We start from the raw sequence: 19249 nt of genomic DNA, 5'->3' as shown, positions 1-19249 counted from the left end.
AGGTAGGCTTGTATAGCTATAAACTTCCCTCTTAGAACTGCTTTTGCTGCATCCCGTAGGTTTTGGATCATTGTGTTTTCGTTGTCATTTGTCTCTAGGTATTTTTTGATTTCCTCTTTGATTTCTTCAGTGATCTCTTGGTTATTTAGTAACATAGTGTTTAGCCTCCATGTGTTTGTGTTTTTTACGTTTTTTTCCCTGTAATTGATTTCTAATCTCATAGCGTTGTGGTCAGAAAAGATGCTTGATATGATTTCAATTTTCTTAAATTTACTGAGGCTTGATTTGTGACCCAAGATGTGATCTATCCTGGAGAATGTTCTGTGCACACTTAAGAAGAAAGTGTAATATGCTGTTTTGAATGGAATGTCCTATATATATCAATTAAATCTATCTGGTCTATTGTGTCATTTAAAGCTTGTGTTTCCTTATTAATTTTCTCTCTGGATGATCTGTCCATTGGTGTAAGTGAGGTGTTAAAGTCCCCCACTATTATTGTGCTACTGTCGATTTCCTCTTTTGTAGCTGTTAGCAGTTGCCTTATGTACTGAGGTGCTCCTGTGTTGGGTGCATATATATTTATGATTGTTATATCTTCTTCTTGGATTGATACCTTGATCATTAGGTAGTGTCCTTCCTTGTTTCTTGTAACATTCTTTATTTTAAAGTCTATTTTATCTGATATGTATATTGCTACTCCAGCTTTCTTTTGATTTCCATTTGCATGGAATATGTTTTTCCATCCCCTCACTTTCAGTCTGTATGTGTCCCTAGGTCTGAAGTGGGTCTCTTGTAGACAGCATATATATGGGTCTTGTTTTTGTATCCATTCAGCAAGCCTGTGTCTTTTGGTTGGAGCATTTAATCCATTCACATTTAAGGTTGTTATCAATATGTATGTTCCTATGACGATTTTCTTAATTGTTTTGGGTTTGTTTTTGTAGGTCTTTTTCTTCTCTTGTGTTTCCCACTTAGAGAAATTCCTTTAGCATTTGTTGTAGAGCTGGTTTGGTGGTGCTGAATTCTCTTAGCTTTTGCTTGTCTGTAAAGCTTTTGATTTCTCCATCAAATCTGAATGAGATCCTTGCCGGGTAGAGTAATCTTGGTTGTAGGTTCTTCCCTTTCATCACTTTAAGTATATCATGCCACTCCCTTCTGGCTTGTAGAGTTTCTGCTGAGAAATCAGCTGTTAACCTTATGGGAGTTCCCTTGTATGTTATTTGTCATTTTTCCCTTGCTGCTTTCAATAATTTTTCTTTGTCTTTAATTCTTACCAATTTGATTACTATGTCTCTCGGCGTGTTTCTCCTTGGGTTTATCCTGTATGGGACTCTCTGTGCTTCCTGGACTTGGGTGGCTATTTCCTTTCCCATGTTAGGGAAGTTTTCAACTATAATCTCTTCAAATATTTCCTCGGGTCCTTTCTCTCTCTCTTCTCCTTCTGGGACCCCTATAATGCGAATGTTGCTGCATTTAATGTTGTCCCAGAGGTCTCTTTAGGCTGTCTTCATTTCTTTTCATTCTTTTTTCTTTATTCTGTTCTGCAGCAGTGAATTCAGCCATTCTGTCTTCCAGGTCACTTATCCGTTCTTCTGCCTCAGTTATTCTGCTATTGATTCCTTCTAGTTAGTTTTCATTTCAGTTATTGTATTGCTCATCTCTGTTTGTTTGTTCTTTAATTCTTCTAGGTCTTAGTTAAACATTTTTGCATCTTCTCGATCTTTGCCTCCACCCTTTTTCCGAGGTCCTGGATTATCTTCACTATCATTATTCTGAATTCTTTTTCTGAAAGGTTGCCGATCTCCACTTCATTTAATTGTTTTTCTGGGGTTTTGTCTTGTTCCTTCATCTGGTACATGGCCCTCTGCCTTTTCATCTTGTCTCTCCTTCTGTGAATGTGGTTTTTGTTCCACAGGCTGCAGGATTGTAGTTCTTCTCTCTTCTGCTGTCTGCCCTCTGGTGTATGAGGCTATCTACCTGACTTTTTTTTTTTTAATTAAACTTTTTAAAAATGTTTGAGGTCATTGTAGATTCACATGCAATTGTAAGAAATAATACAGAGATGTTGTATGCCCTTTTTCCAGTTTTCCCAAGATGTAACATCTTGTAAAGCTATAGTACAACAAGTGTATTGACCTTGATATAATCAAGATGCAGAACCTTTTCATCACCATACGGGGTCCCTCCTGTTGCCCTTTTATAGCCGTATCTACTGCCTCCCCTTCACCATCCCAGGTGCTGGCAACTGCTAATCTGTTCTCCATTGCTATAATTTTGTCATCTTAAGAATGTTATATAGATGGGATCGTACAGTATGCAGCCCTTTGGAGTTACATGTTTTCACTCAGAATAATTCCCCTTAAGATTCATCCAGGTTGTTTCATGCGTCAGTAGTTTGTCCCTCCTTTACATAAAAGAAATTTTTTAAATTGTGGTAAAGTATAAAAAATAACAGAAAATTGACCATTTAAATTTAAGTGTAGAGTTTGGTGGTATTAAGTCCATTGACATCGTTGTGCTACGTCACCATCATCCATCCATAGAAACCTTTGCATCTTGCAGAACTGAAACTGCCCTTTAAATAGCAACTCCCCAATTCCTCCTCCTACAGCCCCTGGCAGCCAGCCTTCCACTTTCATTTCTATGAATTTGACTACTCTTGGTACCTCATAAAGTGGAATCATACAGTATTTGTCTTTTTGTGACTAGCTTATTTCACTTAGCATATATCCTCACGGTTCAGACATGTTGTAGCATGTGTCAGAAGTCCGTCCTTTTTAAGAATGAATAATATTCCAATGTATGCTTGTACCACATTTTGTTTATCCATTCATCTGGACACTTGGTTGCTTCCACCTTTTTGCTATTGTGAGTAATGCTGCCGTGAACATGGGTTTGCAAAACTCTCTTGGTGATTTCTTTTGGGTATGTACCCAGGAGGGGAATTGCTACATTATATGGTAATTCTATGTTTAATTTTTTTTTAACTGAGTATATGATAGAATAATGATGGCAGCTGACATTTATGGATTCTGTCCTAAGCTGGGGGTTGCCAGGAACAGAGTCAAATTTGAGGACACTTCAAGGAGTGGGAGTGTGTGACCAGGTTGCTGGGGAGGGGCAGTTATGCAGCAACAAGCAACACCCCCAGCATGGGCTCACACACAAGAGTGCTTTGTTCTGTGTCTGACCACCATATTCCCAGCTTTCAGCTAAATCGCCTCATCTTGGGTTTTCTGAAGGCAGGCACAGCTGCAAGACACAGAACAGGGGCTTGGAAAGAGGAAGCCCTGGAATCTCTCTTCTGATCAGGGACTCACATTTTCCTTGCAGCACCACACTCTTGAACTTGATGGGGGAGGGGGACTTGGCCAATCAGGGCACTGCATTCCTGACTGTGTCATTGGTTCAGGGGTAGGCACGTGACCCAGTCTGGACCAGTGAAAATCCTCTGGAGTTTCTAAGCTGATGGGAAGAGGTCTGGAACTAGGAGGCCATCTTGCCACTCAGGGCGACCTTCCTTAGAGGGAGGTCCTCTTGTGGGGGGGGCTCTGTGTTTAATTTTTTGAAGAACAGCCATACCGTGTTCCATACCAGCTGCACCATTTTATCTTTCCACCAGCATTGTACAAGGGTTCAAGTTTCTCTACATCCTTGACAACACTTGTTTCCTCTTTTTTTCTTTCTTTCTTTTTTTTTTTTGATAGTAGCCATCCTAATGTGTGTGAGGTGGTCCTCCCTTGACTTTTAAAGGACACATTTTTAAATATGACCTGTGACTACCTAATATATCACTTGTCTCTAGCTTCATTATCAAGATTTAAATTTAGTAACTCCATGAAGAAACATGGCCATTATCCTCATATTAAAGTTCAGTTTTCTTTAGTTCTTTCATTGATCCTAGTGGTCGTACCTCTAGCACCAGTGTAGTTCTGAGCACCCAGTGGTCATGCGTATAATCAGTACATATGAAGGGCTTGTACATCCCTATAGCCCAGCACAAGGCTCACTCCCATTCTGACTAAAGATATTTGTGCCTGTATGTAATTATAACCTGTTGTCCAAAAGTTCAGCCTTTAGGCTTCTTGACACTAGAATTTGAGGTTAGGTCAGGGGTAAAGAATTATTTAGATCTCCACAAGCATGTACTTTTTACCCTAAAAAAAAAATCTGTACGAACAGTTATGGAATACAAACACAAGGGTAGTGATTATATGGTCAGGTAATACAGAGGATTTCAGATCCAGTGTGAATACATTTGGTCCAATTATAAGGTACTTCAGTAGTCTTCAAACTTTGTGGTGAAATGGAAGGATTTGCAGGATGTATTTTATTTTCCCATCCATAATTATGGGAAGATGAAATTTAAAAGTCCAAAAGTAAAGATAAAATCTGCTATGAGATTGGGAAGAGGAACAAATGGCATGTACTAGCATTTGCTAGAGTTCTGAGTTTCAAATTGGTCTGTTCCTAACGGGTTTTTTATCTCCAGGGGTGTTTCTACAGAGCATGTTGTGACAGTGGTTGCTGACCCAGTTACGTGTGGTGACGCATGGCACGACTATGCACACAGATACCATAACCCAAAATAGCCAACGCAGCAGCGATGAGAGTGGCTGTCAGTAGATGGGAGAATATTGCTTGGGCTTTGTTGTCCTAACGTTACACTTGCTAGTAATGTAATGGAGTGTTAATATTAGCTTGGAGTGGTAGAGTTAATGCCTTATGGTGCTAGAAACGCAGATTGTTAAATTACACACAGACTCTAGACACATCTTATGAATGTAAATTGTTGAAAGGAAGTTAGATGTTCATGTTGCAGTTTGGGCAGGTAAGGAATAGGACTTGCCCTGTGAACTACTTTTCCAATACTATCTGGGATGACAATAAGGGAACATAATTGTGGCCTTCATGGGGTGACAATAGATAAAAGAGTATGCAAGGGCTTTGGAACCAAAAAGAACTGGATTCATTTTCTGGCTTTACCAGTTACTCTGACTTTGGGTAAAAATGTAGCCTCTCTGAACCTCAGTTTTCTGATCTGTGAAATGGGCATAAGGAAAGTACAGGGTATATAAGGGAGAAATTAAAAGTATATGAGAAATTATATGTATATTTAACACCTGGAGCTACACAAATGGCAGTTGCTATCATCCATTATTTACTTATTGGTTGGAAAATAGGATTATAATGATTTAAAAAGTTGTCCATCTATATAGCAGTCAGTAACTAAGCAGTTAGCCCACTTCTAAACTCTGTAAACCAAGAGGAAAGTTACCCATTGTAGTTTAACTTCTTGGATTAATGGGACTGCTGGAAGAAAACATTAAATATAGGAACAAATGTGCAGAGAAAGGCTTTTTCACATAGCCCAGCTGTCAGATACCTGCACAGACTGCTTATCCTGGGTGGGTGCTGAAGTATGGGGTATTTTATTACATAGAGTAACAATATGTCATTGTTGACCAAACGTGTGTTCCTGCTTCTGCACTGCTGTCCTGAGCTCTGACAGTGTGAGATTTAGGCAATGGTGGGAAAAATGGAACCCAGTCTGGCTTTTCCTGAGCCTTGCTTGCATCTTACACACTGCAGGCAGGGTGCTTGACACTGAGTACTCCTTTCAGCCTGTGCCCATAGGATGCTGCTGTTATTATCCCCTTTTCCAGTCAGGAAACTGAGGCATAGGTCAGTTAATAGGTTCCAGGACTCAACGTCCTGTTTCCAAACCCATATTCTGCTACCTGCCATAGGTAGGCTGTATTTATTTTGTCCATGTTTTATTTTCGTTTTTCACATTTTGAAGGTATATCAGAAAACCAAATAACCCTTAGTTATTATTTTGTTAATTAAATTAACAAAAACAGATCCTTGAGAATTTTAGGGGGGAGATTAGCTATTTTTAATTAAGCGGTATCTGAGGAATATTTTACCATACTACTTGGAGAACAATTACTACGGCCAGTATTTAATTAAAATACCTTGTATATATACTGTTGTTTTCCTCCAGAACTAATTTTTATTTTTTTTAAAATCAAGTATATTCTCGAATGTACTTTAGTTTAACATGAAACATGGGTTTTTTGGTCTACCAAACGAACGTACTTAGGAGGTTTGTAAGGAAGACTTTATTTTAGTATTACTACTGTCTTCACTTCCTTTTCTCGACTGAAAAAGAAAGATTTGTTTTCTTGCCTGATGTGATAAGCACGTTTTGCCAAATTTATGCACGATTAACCACTTACTATTAAAACTTTCTTCTGGAGATACCCGTATAACTGTGTATTTCCTCCCATACATAACTGCTTGTTTCCAAAGCTTTTAATGCTTCCTTGTCTCCTATGCCTTTATCTTTTTTGAATTTGAATTAGGTACTTCTCTGCTACCTTTCACTTGCTCTTTTTCTGTGCCATTCTTTCTCTTGCTACCCTGTCTGAACCAGGCCCTAGAGAAACAGAAAGAATACATTGGCTGCCTTAGGAGTGAGCGGGACTCGCTCAGAGAGGAGCTGGCCGAGCTGAAGGCAGCAGTGGAGACGGGAGAGGTACGTGAGCTCCCCCGCGCGCCAGGCCCTCACTGCTTTGTTCCTCCTTCCTTCCGTCCTGTCCTCTTTCCAGCCTGAATACAAAGTACAGTGTTCACTCCTCAGCCCAGATTTGGTAGGTGTGAGTCCTGTCTCTGCAGAGCTAGATTCAGTGTAGCTAGTGCCGACCAGGTGTTCCCGTGGCAGGCATGTGTTGTCGCAGGGTCAGTTGCCTCACTACCGTGTCCTCCTTCGTTGGGGACCGTTCTTTTGTCATGGTGGGTTTCTTCCTCTCCGCAGAAACATGGCTTAGTCATCATCCCCGACGGCACTCCCAACGGTGACGTCCACCAGGAGCCAGTAGTCGGAGCCATCACTGTTGTGTCTCAGGAAGCCGCTCAGGTCTTGGAGTCGGCAGGAGAAGGGCCACTGGGTAAGACACCGGCCACTGTATTGACTTGGATTAATGCTGTCCTCTTGGACTTCCAGCTTGTTCACATCCTCTCTTGGAAAAGAAAAACACATCAGGGCTGTCTGAGCCTTATCTAGATCCCTAACGGGAAGAAATCTGGGCACACTGTCTTCAGACATCCTTGACCTTGGGAAACCAGCATTGGGGTCATTGACAGGCAGTAAGTGTAACTGTAAGGCCCCTGGTTGGAAGCACTGTGGGTGTATACATGTTGCTTTTTCACTTAAATACAACCTTCTGCAAAGAGATAATCCAGCACATCCGTCCGGGGGAACCAGTGGGCTGGTCAGCAGCTTCCAGAGTACATGTAAGTTTCTTCTTCCTGGAGCATCTGGTTTTCTGTTCTGCTACTCATGCCAGGATTCTGTAGCTCTTTGCCACTACATTTCTTAAGGCAACAAACAGACAACCAAGAAGATATCAGAGGAGTGTTATTCCAGAGCAGGGCTTCTGAGCCTCTTAAGGGCTAAGCCTCTTAAATTTGACCCCTTGAGAACCTAATGACACCTGTCTCAGGAAACCACTCAGATGCCCATCTATTGCCTCCACTAAGATTCCTATTCTAGAGAAGAAGAATGGCACAAGTAGATACTATATCATCAGCTCACTTTTATATTAAAAAAAATGATCTTTTTTCCTTCTTTGTCTTATTTTCATATATATGTAGGTTTCCTAGAAGAAGAGATATACTATAATATAAAGGGGGGAGGGCAGCCAAAAAAACGTTTTAAGGGCACATTCTGTAACGTACAGAATTCGGGAAGTGTAACTGTCAAGAACTTTGATAAAGCAGAGGATGCTGGCAAGGTGAGTGAGAGCTGCCATGGGGAATAGACTGAGTGTACAGCCACGGGCAGCTCACATGGTTTTCTCTGCCTGATGGGAGGTGCCGAAACATTTGGCCATGACCTTGGTGGATTGTGGGGAGTGCTGGGTGGGTGTCAGGTGCTTTTGTAAAAAACTCATCTGTAGGTGTCCAAGGGGCCTATTTTAATGCATGTTGGGAAGAAGCAGCCCTCCCCTCAGGCCAGGAGCGAGCCCTAGCAATCCTACTACCAAGCCTCAGATGGCTTTTTTTTTTTTTTAAGATGTTGGGGGTAGGAGTTTATTAATTAATTTATTTATTTTTGCTGTGTCGGGTCTTCGTTTCTGTGTGAGGGCTTTCTCTAGTTGCGGCAAGCGGGGGCCACTCTTCATTGCAGTGCGCGGGCCTCTCACTATCGCGGCCTCTCCCGCCGCGGAGCACAGGCTCCAGACGCGCAGGCTCAGCAGTTGTGGCTCACGGGCCTAGTTGCTCCGCAGCATGTGGGATCCTCCCAGACCAGGGCTCGAACCCATGTCCCCCGCATTAGCAGGCAGACTCTGAACCACTGCGCCACCAGGGAAGCCCCTCAGATGGCTCTTGACGGCCCACACCTTACAGTTGGTCCCCTTCCCTCCCCTGACGAGCTCTGTGGGCCTCTCCTCCTTCCATCATTGTGCTCCTGTTTTCTTTGCTCCAGCACCCCTCTCAGGCCCATTCTTAGCCCCTGCCTGCTCTCCCATAGTTTGTTTTCTCCTGCTAAGGGCTTAAGAGCCTGTGGGAGTACCCTTGGCTTCGAGTTGTCTATCTACTGGTAAAACTTGCAAATTTTTGAGACAAGGAAATGATCTTTGTACTTCATTTTGTCTTCAGATGGAAAATCACTGCTCTTGGGAGCAAATGTTTTATTTAGTGCCCTGATAAATATCAGTTGTGTGGAAATATGTGTTGAATAATTAAGTACTTTTCCTTTCACCATTAAAGCCTTCATGTCTTGATATTCAGAGCTATGAACTATTTATCAGATAATGTTTGCTGTTTGTGAATTTGAAGAATTATTTTAAATTGTTTATATACTACAACATTACAAATTTTTCATTTGTTTTAGATGTAAGGCTACGAAAACTTGCTGGAGAAAAGGAAGAGCTACTATCACAGGTAAAGAAAGGTGTTCTCATTGGAAGGGGACGTTAATTGTAACTGACTAAATCATATGGTAAAATGTTAGCAAACTAAAATGTACACTAGAAAGAAATGTGCTTGTTTCAAACATCACTACTCAAGTAAGGGTTGAAGGATAAAAAGATAATTCATCTTTGTTGTCTCCTGTTCTTTAAAAATAAAATTACGGGACACGAAGTTTAAGGAGTCAAATAGTTCTAAAAGCCTGTTCTGAAGACAGAAGTGCCCTGCCCTGCCCTCTCCCCGCCTCCAGCCCCGACCATCCCGTTTGGTTCCTTTAGCTGATTCTTGTGTGTACCGCCCTTGTATGCTTCTATATAACATGCTTATGTTGCTTCTTGATTGTTTTGTTTAAGGCTGCTCTGTTGACATCCCTCTATGGGACGTAAGGATTTATCTTTCCTTCATCCCCTCTCCCTACCACACGCATGTATACTTTCCATCCCCACATCCTCCTAATAAAGGAGCAGTGAGATTCCAGTCTGTTTACGTTATCAGGACTCTGTAAACACTGCTCACAGTGGAGCCACGGAGCATTCTAGGATTCATCTCCTTCACAACTCCTTAGTTTGCCTGAAGTTAGTATTGTGGTTTTTCTTGTCATTTGCTTGGTTTCCTATGTATTTGTTACTAATCTAGCTGCGGACTCTCCAATAGTCGTTTCAGTCCACTCTTGGTGTTTTCAGATGCATCAAGTATTCCCTCAGTTCCATCTCTTTTGGTTCTTGGTGCATCTGACTCACCCCTTGTGAACTTAGAGGCTCGCTCCCCCGCGACAGAGACGTGACCACCTTTCACCATCATCTAGAGTTTCCTTTGCCTGTGCTCCAGGCTCGAGCAGCATCTTATGCCTCCCTCCTTCTGTGTCCATTCTCTTATTCTGGTACATCCCCCAGTAGCTTCCTGAGGAAAGAGTTTTGGGGCTATAAATTTTTCTTAACTTTGCAGGACTGAAATGTCTTCATTTTGTCCTCTTACTTGATTAACAGTTTGATGGGGGTATAGAATTCCTCATAGTAATCATTTTCATTCTTTTTTTTTAACTTCTTTATTGGAGTATAACTGCTTTACAGTGATGTGTTAGTTTCTGCTTTATAACAAAGTGAATCAGCTATACATATATATATATATCCCCATATCTCCTCCCTCTTGTGTCTCCCTCCCACCCTCCCTATCCCACCCCTCTAGGTGGTCACAAAGCACCGAGCTGATCTCCCTGTGCTGTGCAGCTGCTTCCCACTAGCTATCTATTTTACATTTGGTAGTGTAGATAAGTCCATGCCACTCCCTCACTTCATCCCAGCTTACCCTTCCCCCTCCCAGTGTCCTCAGATCCATTCTCTACATCTGCATCTTTATTCCTGTCCTGCCCCTAGGTTCTTCAGAACTTTTTTTTTTTTTTAAATAAATTGCTTCATTGTCTTCTGGCCTCCTGCACGGCTACTGAGAATTTCAAGGACATTTTGATTTTTGATCTTTTGTCTATGACCCGTTTTTCCCTCTCTGGCAGCTTGTACCATACTCTCCTTTCTCCCTAGGGTTCTGAGATTTCAGTGATGTGGTTTGGAGTTTTGCGTGAATGCATTTATTGTGTGTGCTTCTCCAGGCACATGTAGCTGCATAGGTATAGGCATGGAGTGGGTAGAGAGATTTTACCAGGTGAGCATAATAGGGCAGAGGAAGTGAGGGCTTGTGCGAGAGAGTGATGATGATGGACATGGAGATTAAACTGGGTAAGGAGGTTTGAGGGAAATCCAGGAAGACATCAAGGCACAGCAGAGAGAAGATGGAAAACAGTGGACTATAGGTGCCAGTGGGGTTGAAGGATTTTTGGAGTTGGGTCCAGAGAGAATGAGCTGGAAAGATCAAGAGTAGTGGTTAGAGAGAAGATACATGGAACTGAATTCAATAGGGACTGCTGTTGTCTAGTGGTGAGATCTAGTATATGACGGTGGGAGCAAGAGGCTGAGGGCAAGGTGGGATAGGTGGCAAGATCCTTGCTCCAGAAACTAGAGATCCGTTGTAGGAGAGATCCTACTTAGATGTATTTTGAATTTGCCAACAATTAAGGCAGGAGTAGCATGGAGAGCATGTGAGTTAGGAGCTAAAATGGTGACGAAAGAGTGGGGAGATGGCAATGATGAGGGGGGGTTAGTACTTATAATCTGAAGCGATGCGATTAGGAACTGCATTAGGAATTCAGGGAGGCTAAAGGGAGAAGAGTTTGTAACAGCAAGGAACGCAAGAAGAAACCTGATCCATTCTCAGGCTCAGTGAGAGGAGGGCTGAAAGGACAGCCAGGCTGCAGAGGAAGCAGGCCCCTCAGGGGAGGGCAGGTCTCTATTAGAGCACGGATGGGGTAATGGGGATGCACAGAGAGGGTGGAGGATAGTCCAGAGGGTGCAGTGCAAGAGTATCAGGCTTTGGGAAAGGTGAGGAGATGAAGACAGAGTAGGGCTTGTACCGGGCCTTTTGGGAAGGAGTGCAGGAAAAGGGAGGACAAGCCTTTTCGAGGTGGACATTGAACAGGAATGATGGGGATGATGAGATTAGTCCCGGTTGACCCGAGGCAGATAGTGATGTCGTGGTTGAAAGGGCAGAGTTGTCTGGGAAGCACAGATTTAGTCCCAGTGCCCAGCTCACCCTTTCTCCATCAGGGGAGGGGCAGACCTAGTCCGAGTGCTGAGCTTTCCCTTTGACCCCTGTGGATGGAGCCGAGGACAGCTGGGGAAGCCACCTGGAACTCTGAGCACGCAGGCTCACCTTTGACCCCTGATGATGAAGGACGCAGGAGGCGCGGGGATGCTTGGTCTTGGTCCGGAGGTGGCCCCCTGTAGGAGTGGGCAGACTTGCTCTGATTTGTGCTCCTTCCTGGATCTCTGATGATAAGAGTTGTAGGCATTTGGAGAAACACTTTGATTTCTGATTTGGGGGTGGTGAGGGGGATTAGACCTCGGGACAGATATTCTTATTGTTTCTCTCCTGTTTTTCCATCCCTTTTTGTCTCATTTGTTCTGCTTTCTAAAAGATATTCTCAACTTTATCTTCTCATTTTTATTGAGTTTCTATTTCTGCAGTCATTTCAAGGATGCAGATATTTTCACTTATCTCAGAGGGTATTGATAGGCTGGTTGGTTTGCTTCCTGATTCTTTTTTTCTATCTGCATAGTTTGTTTCCTTCCAGATGTTCTTTTCTGTATATTTAGTTGGTCTTCAGTTTAAAAGTAGAGGACTAAAATGCTGGTGGGCAGCTCTAAGCTTGTGGGTAGGGCTCATCCAAGTTTCTGTGAAGCTTGATGTGGCTGGGTGTCTTATTGGGAACCTTAGATGTGGTTATGTTGGTCTTTTATTTTAGGCTAGTCAGAGAGTTCTAAAGAGAGAGATCCCCGTCCTGTAAAGAGAGAGATCCCGTCCTGTGCCTGAGCTACAGTCCTAGCTGGGTGTGCAGTTTGGGAACTGAGGGTGGACCAGAGGCCTCAGCATGCAGTTCATTTCTGTCCGTCTAATCTTATTTTCTCCAAGGCTTTGTCTCCAACTGGGCCTTCTTTTTTCCCAACCCAAAGTCCCTCCTAATTTTATTTTTTAGTTTATTTTGTAAATTAAAAAAAAAACCTTCATTAGGTTATAACTGGCATAAAGTAAGCTGCACATACTTAAAGTGTACAGATGTACATACCTATATTAGTTTCCAAGGGCCGCCATAACAAAGCACCACAAACCGGGTGGCGTAGAAGAACAGAATGTCCTCTCACCCCACAGTCTGGAGGTGAGAAGCCCTGTGTCAGCAGTGTGGGTTCCTTCTGAGGCCTGTGACGGGAAGTCAGTTCCAGGCCTCTCTTCTAGCTTCTGGCATTTTGCTGGCCATCTTTGGGGTCCCTTGGCTTGTAGATGACATTCTCTGTGTGAGCACATCTTCCCTCTGTGCCTGTCTGTCTCTTCATGTGGCATTCTTCTTATAAAGACACCAGTCATACTGGACTAGGGGCCCACCCTATTCCAGTGTAACTTCATCTCAACTAAGTGCCTCTACAGTGACTGTTTCCAAATAAGGTCAAATTCTGAGGTACTGGGGCTTAGGACTGCAAAATAAAAATTTGGGGGGGACAGTTTAACTCACAGCAATACCTGTGAAACCATCACCACAATCAAGATGGTGAAAATATCCATAACTTCGCCAAAGTTCCTGTGTCCCTTTGTAAACCTTCCTTCCCCTCCCAGCTCCCTCCCTCTGTCCAGGCAACTGCTGATCTGCTTTTTGTCCCTTCAGTTTGCATTTTCTGGAGTTTTTCACACAGCATATACTCAGTTTGAGATTTACCTTGTTGCTGCACGTATTAGTAGTAGGTTCCCTTCTTTGGCTAAGTAGTAATTCCATTGTATAAATCGACCGCAATTTACTTATCCTTCTCTTGATGGACATTTCAGTTGTTTCTTGTTTTGGGCTATTAATGAATAAGCTGCTATGAATGGCCTTTACTTTGGGTAAAATAAGGTAGATTATGTAGCCGAACTCAAAAATATATTTCCAATTATTTCTGTATACATTTTTTCTAAATAAGAATATTTAACCTAACTCTAAATAAGAAACTTCTAACTGCCCATGAATTTTCCATTTTTAATAAAAAATAACAAAAAGAAACCTCTAAGATGTACTTTTCCACAGACCCACACAAATAATAAAATACGGCTGTTTTAACTGGGACACCTGGTCCTGGGGCTTGCTCCTTTTGATAATTAGTTCGTACCTCATCTCCAGCACCTGACCACAGCGTACCCCATGGCAGGCACTCCAGGAAACAGTTTCTGAATGATTTGTGGCCTTATTCTAAGATGTGGCCACCAGGCCAAGCACCTGTTTCATATGAGACTGGATCTCACGGATAGGCCTTTACTTCCTCTTCAGATTAGAAAACTGAAGCTGCAGTTGGAGGAGGAACGGCAGAAGTGCTCCAGGAGCGATGGCACAGCAGGTGACCTGGCGGGCCTGCAGAACGGCTCGGACCTGCAGCTCATCGAAATGCAGAGTAAGGCTGGGCCCCGGGCCGCCACTGACCTGCATGGGGGTGTCCGGGGCGTGGTTGTGAGCAGGCTGTTAGAGCCTGTGGTTCTGAAGACTGGTTAGTTCTCAGCTGGACTAGAAAAGCCATTCTGGGCAGTCATGGAACTAAAGAGGTTTCTACGAGGCTGTGTGCTTCCTGGGGTGACAAGGCCTGAGAGGTGATGCTCCCCCCACTCCTTGGCAAAGTGATTTCTAGAACATTTTGCAAATAGTGACATCATGACACTATCTTTTTCCACATCCCTGGGTCATCTGTAAGCACCCTTCCTAATGACATGTTTTTCTATGGAATTTATCTTAGATAACTGGAGGGATATATTTGGAACTAACACTACCCTGGAGTAGTTTCAGCATTTTCCCAGAAGTAGTCTTGTTAACCCAAATTAATCTTTATTAGATGGAATTTAAACCAAGGCCACAAAGTAAGCCTCCTCAGTTTACCCAAATTATTTCAGTTTTTCTGCCTTTCTACTTTTGACCCCATATTATTTTAAAGTGCCTACGGTTTTCACAGTAATCCCCACAGCGGGGAGATTTTAGCAGCCATTCATATACAGTTAGATAATGTATAATCACACAGGGGAGACTCTAGTTTTCCAATTTGAATAAGGCTTTTCTGATAACTTATTTTAAAATATTGGTTATTCCATGGCCCTTTCATCTAAGTATTCTGAGTTAGGCCAAACAGACAAGCCTTTTTGGACCAGGCTTATTAAAACTAACTTATTACTACTAACTTTTGAGGTTAGTATAATTTCCTCTATTGGATATCAGTTGGAACCCTTGTGATATAGTTCCTGATAAATACTTTGTTCTAGAAATACCAATTTGGCGTGGAGGGTAGATGAAAAGGGGGGCATAACAAAAGGTAGGCTGACTAGTCAGGACGTTGTGATAGTAACCAAAACAGTCCAGTGGCCGCCAACAGTCTTAGAGAGAGGGCAGTGCACAGATTTGGAAGAGTTTGGCCTAAAACAGCAAATTCAAAAGGAATCATCATATTGAGGAGGAATGGATGTGCACTGATGTGTGACATCTTCCCAGAGCAGGCACCACGACGGAGCTGGTGTCTGTGGCAGGCAGGGCAAGTGACCGGGGTGGGGCTGTGACCCAGGTGAGCAGAGCAGGGCCGGGCTGGGCCGGGCTGGGCCTGGCACGTAGCGACAGAAGCAGGCAGCTCCCCTGCGCCGGAGGCCGGGACAGGAACCTGGTGACTCTCAGTTCTGGACAGCTGTCTTGGTTGTAAGCATGGTGTTTAGGGATGGAATTTCAGAACATGCATGAAATAAATGGCTGAGACCAGGGATTTATACTTTTGAAAACAGGAAGGAATGAGTGGTTTGGTGAGAAGGAAGCAGCACATTTTGATAATAAGTTGCTGGAGTTAAGAATTAAACAATATCCTAAAGCTTCAGTTTTAGGCCCAGAAATGGGAGTAAGCTCTCTTTCACTACCAGAGATGGCTTTTGGGGAGAGGTTTTTATAACCACATTACTTTTAGGGTGACAGTAATTACCCAATTAGAAAAACCTTTTGCATTAAAGATTATGTAGGTAGTTTTAACCTTAATTTTATGGAAAAGTAGAAAAGTTCTTAAGTAGGGTAGATTTCGTTTATCTCCTGCAAGCCTTATGATATGATTCCTATTACAATGTAATTAGTTCAAAGTGATTTTTGTTAAATTTGGATTGCTGGAATTTTTCTCCCCCAGCATTTCTAAGCTTCTCATTTTAAATGGTTTGCTTCTTAGGTCAGATATACAGCTAATGATTTATAGCTCTATCCTTAACACATTATCACAACATATTACTGAAAAGCATTTATTTCAGTAAATATTAAGTGTACATTACGTGCAAAGCACTTGGCTAGAAACAGAGGTAGCTTCAAGAAGCCAAAACAGGGCCCCTGTCCTTACATACCTATATAATGTTAGGAAAGCATGATGTCATAAAAGAGAGTCCAAAAAAATGCAACAAAGGAAGGAGAAGCTAGAGTTACTAAGGAGAGTCATGAAGGAGGTGAAAATTTAGCAGGACCTTGAGCAGGACCTTAAAGGTTGGTTAGACTTAGATCAGAGGTGGGGAGAAAAGGGCACTTGGGCCGTGGGGGGAGCAGGATACCTGGGGAGATGGGAAGGTGCAGGGCTGGGGGCAGGGAAACCAGAGTGGGGGGGCCGGTCCCGTGGGCACAGAGGCTCCCTGGGCCATGGGGCTGCAGGTAAGGTTGGCAGGGGCCCTGCTGCGCTGACAGGGCTCCTTGCTTAAACCTCTACCTGCACACATCATGGCGTGAAAAGAGAATTTTCTTCTAAAATGCTGTTGCAGCATGCTAGAGCTTCTTATAGCATAGATGCGCCAGAAACTGCGCTGCAGGAGATACCGCAGTTGCCTGTGTGCATTTGTGTTTTGTCTTCTTCCTCTGCACGGTCCTCTCCTGTGCTGCAGGGGGCCTCACTGCCTCACGTTCACACCTTCACCTCTGTGAGATGGCTTATTATTCTCTTCTGTTCTAGGAGATGCCAACAGACAAATTAGTGAATACAAGTTTAAGCTTTCAAAAGCAGAACAGGATATAACCACCTTGGAGCAAAGTGTAAGTCCTTCTTGTGTATGGTACCAAGTGATTTATGTCCCTTTTACAACACATCTGCTTCCTGCATCTCAGTGGTTAACCCCATGAATGCCTAGGTTTTTTGAGCTGCCTTTGCAGTTGAATCTCTATAAAAGCCCTAAAGTGGAAAAGCCAGCAGAGAACACCTGACAGGGCATTTCAGCCTTTTTTATGAATGAATGAGACTGAAGCTATAATTCTGTTTCTTGTAGCTATTTCAAGAGCCTTCAAGACAATTGTAATTTATAACATAATCCCTTACTGTACACTTCAGAAAGTCTATCGGGGAGTCTCCTCCTGCGATGTTACTATGGCTTTTAAACAATATGGTTGTCATAAAACTTAACATGGGAAATTGGCCCTATAATGACTCTACAGCTGTCATCCTCTCTAGGGACAGTTCTAGATGTATAAATAGCAGTTGAGTTCTGAGAGGACTTCTGACTTACCCTGAGGGTATTTGTTAGTGTTAGATTACTTGGAATCTGTCATGACACTGTATTTCCATCTTAGCTGCAAAAAAGTGGTGGTTCCTAGTGCCAGCACCAGAGGCCTATGTTCTCATATTTACAGATCAGCCGCCTGGAGGGGCAGGTGCTGAGATATAAAACCGCTGCTGAGAATGCGGAGAAAGTCGAGGATGAACTGAAAGCAGAAAAGAGGAAGCTACAACGAGAGGTACTTGCTTTTATTATGCTTCTTGGAATACTTGCCTAAAAAGAAAAAATCCTTTGGAGATAAAATTCTTTGCTGCATAAGGAATTTAATCCCGGCTCCAGTCTTAGTGAAACAGCAATGGAGTCACTGTTCTGTGTTGGTTTCTGATCTACACAGTGACTGCCATTTACTTTTATGTTTTGGTCAGATACTTTTATTATTTCGTTAAATAAGAAGAAAAAGGAGAGTTTTTATTTTTGTTTTAGATGAGGTCTGTTTCTCCAGCTTCTCTATGTCCTCTCTGTGATTAATGTTCAGCACCGTTGGTTAACACCTCTGGCTGCCTGAAAAACAAAGCAACTGCAGGATCACGTGCAGTGCTTCCACTTCCCAGAAACTGGGGAGGAAAGTAGCGCTGGGTTTCGTTTTTGACCATGTGAAGTGACCGAGCTCTTCCTGTCTCCAGTTACGAACAGCACTGGACAAGATCGAGGAGATGGAGATGACCAACAGCCACTTGGCCAAGCGGCTGGAGAAGATGAAGGCCAACAGGACAGCACTGCTGGCCCAGCAATAGGGAGGCTGCCCTGCCGCCCGGGCCCCGCCCGGAAGGACTGATCTTTCGTCCACTCAAACCCCTTTCAGGACTGTTTGAGCTTTGTCATTAAAATAGCCACCTTTGTATTTTATAATTTATGAGAGAATGAAACAGGTTTGAATCTTCATGAACACTTTGGGTTTGTTGGTAGTTTGATTCTAGACTAAGGACTGGTCCATGCCGTTATTATTTTTTATTTCCATAATTTTAGAATCAAGTTTACTCACCATTTTTCCCCAGCTGCCTCAGTGACTGGGCACTCGGAGGCTTTGGCACGGGTTCTGGAGGACAGCGATTCAGCGCTCACCGAGGTACTTCCTGGAGACCTCAGAAAACACAAGTGCCTTCTCCACAGTGCAATTCAGACTTCAGTGATCTCCAGTGGTCAAAAGACATTTACCCTTAATATCAGGTAGCATTTATATTTTAGTGAAGAAACAAGTTCACAGGTGGGGAATATATGTTTCACTCAAATTTATATGTTTGGAGGAAAAAGCCTTTTTTTGTAAGATATTTAAATTTATATAAGAAAATGTTAGAAAAAGATATGGGGAGTGTATATAAAACTTGCTTTATTGCATGGGGCAGGGGAAGTCCAAGGCCTGTACTCTTAAAGTAAGAGTAGGGTCCTTAGTCTTCACATCAACTGTGCTGTATCTTGAAAAGTATTTCATCTGCTGCTCATCTGTGGAATGAAACCTCAGACCAGCCCAATGAGGGAGGGAGGGCAGGCCAGGCCAGGCCAGGCAGGTGGGAAGTCGGCCTGAAGATTCTATTAAATACACCCTTTTGCTGACTACAGTTGGCTACTGACACATTCATTTTCTTAGAGGAGCCTTTAAAAAGTCATTGGCAATCATGCCCGCCTAGCTCGCCCCTCTTTTCTCTCCTTAAAATAATCTCCTTAAGGAAAAATAATCTGGAATATAGAATTTCTTTTAAGAACTTTAGTTTCATCTTTAAAGGCACCCAGTTTAAGAGGATTTTATCATCGAGTCGTAGCCACGTTACAGTATTTGTGATTCTCTTTTGCTCTCAGAATTGAGGTGGTTTTATGGAAATGATTATTGTATCTTCAATGTGTTTACACGGAAAGTATGGGGGAAAGTCTAATGAATTAAGGCCACATAAGATACAATTAGACTTGAAACTAGGTAATAAAGTTAACTTAAATATGAATAAAATCTCTAATAATTATTCCCTTCTTTAGAATAATTAGCTCTTTGTGTTTAAAACATGGAAACCAGGGGCTTCCCTGGTGGCACAGTGGTTAAGAATCCACCTGCCAATGCAGGGGACACGGGTTCAAGCCCTGGTCTGGGAAGATCCCACATACTGCGGAGCACCTA

The 19249-nt window shown here is 42.8% G+C and overlaps 1 protein-coding gene across 2 annotated transcripts in view; it reads left to right on the top strand.

Moving 5' to 3' along the window:
- Nucleotides 1-19084, top strand: part of LRRFIP2 (LRR binding FLII interacting protein 2) — a 121866-nt gene extending 102782 nt beyond the window's left edge. The window contains exons 21-27 of one of the 2 annotated variants that reach the window (XM_081245807.1): nucleotides 6440-6541; nucleotides 6821-6953; nucleotides 8903-8952; nucleotides 13880-14000; nucleotides 16548-16627; nucleotides 17219-17323; nucleotides 17769-19084. In XM_081245807.1, the coding sequence (XP_081101933.1) occupies nucleotides 6440-6541; nucleotides 6821-6953; nucleotides 8903-8952; nucleotides 13880-14000; nucleotides 16548-16627; nucleotides 17219-17323; nucleotides 17769-17879 (702 nt within the window). In that variant the 3' untranslated portion in view covers nucleotides 17880-19084. The remainder of the gene's footprint in view (nucleotides 1-6439; nucleotides 6542-6820; nucleotides 6954-8902; nucleotides 8953-13879; nucleotides 14001-16547; nucleotides 16628-17218; nucleotides 17324-17768) is intronic. The other variant, XM_081245806.1, reaches the window with a different exon arrangement.
- The last annotated feature ends 165 nt before the right edge of the window (nucleotides 19085-19249 follow it).

This window comes from Mesoplodon bidens (genome assembly GCF_964165515.1).
Source record: "Mesoplodon bidens genome assembly, chromosome: 10".
Lineage (NCBI taxonomy): Eukaryota > Metazoa > Chordata > Mammalia > Artiodactyla > Ziphiidae > Mesoplodon > Mesoplodon bidens.
The sequence above is the reverse complement of the archived record's forward strand: the minus strand, read 5'-3'. Positions and strand labels throughout refer to the sequence as shown.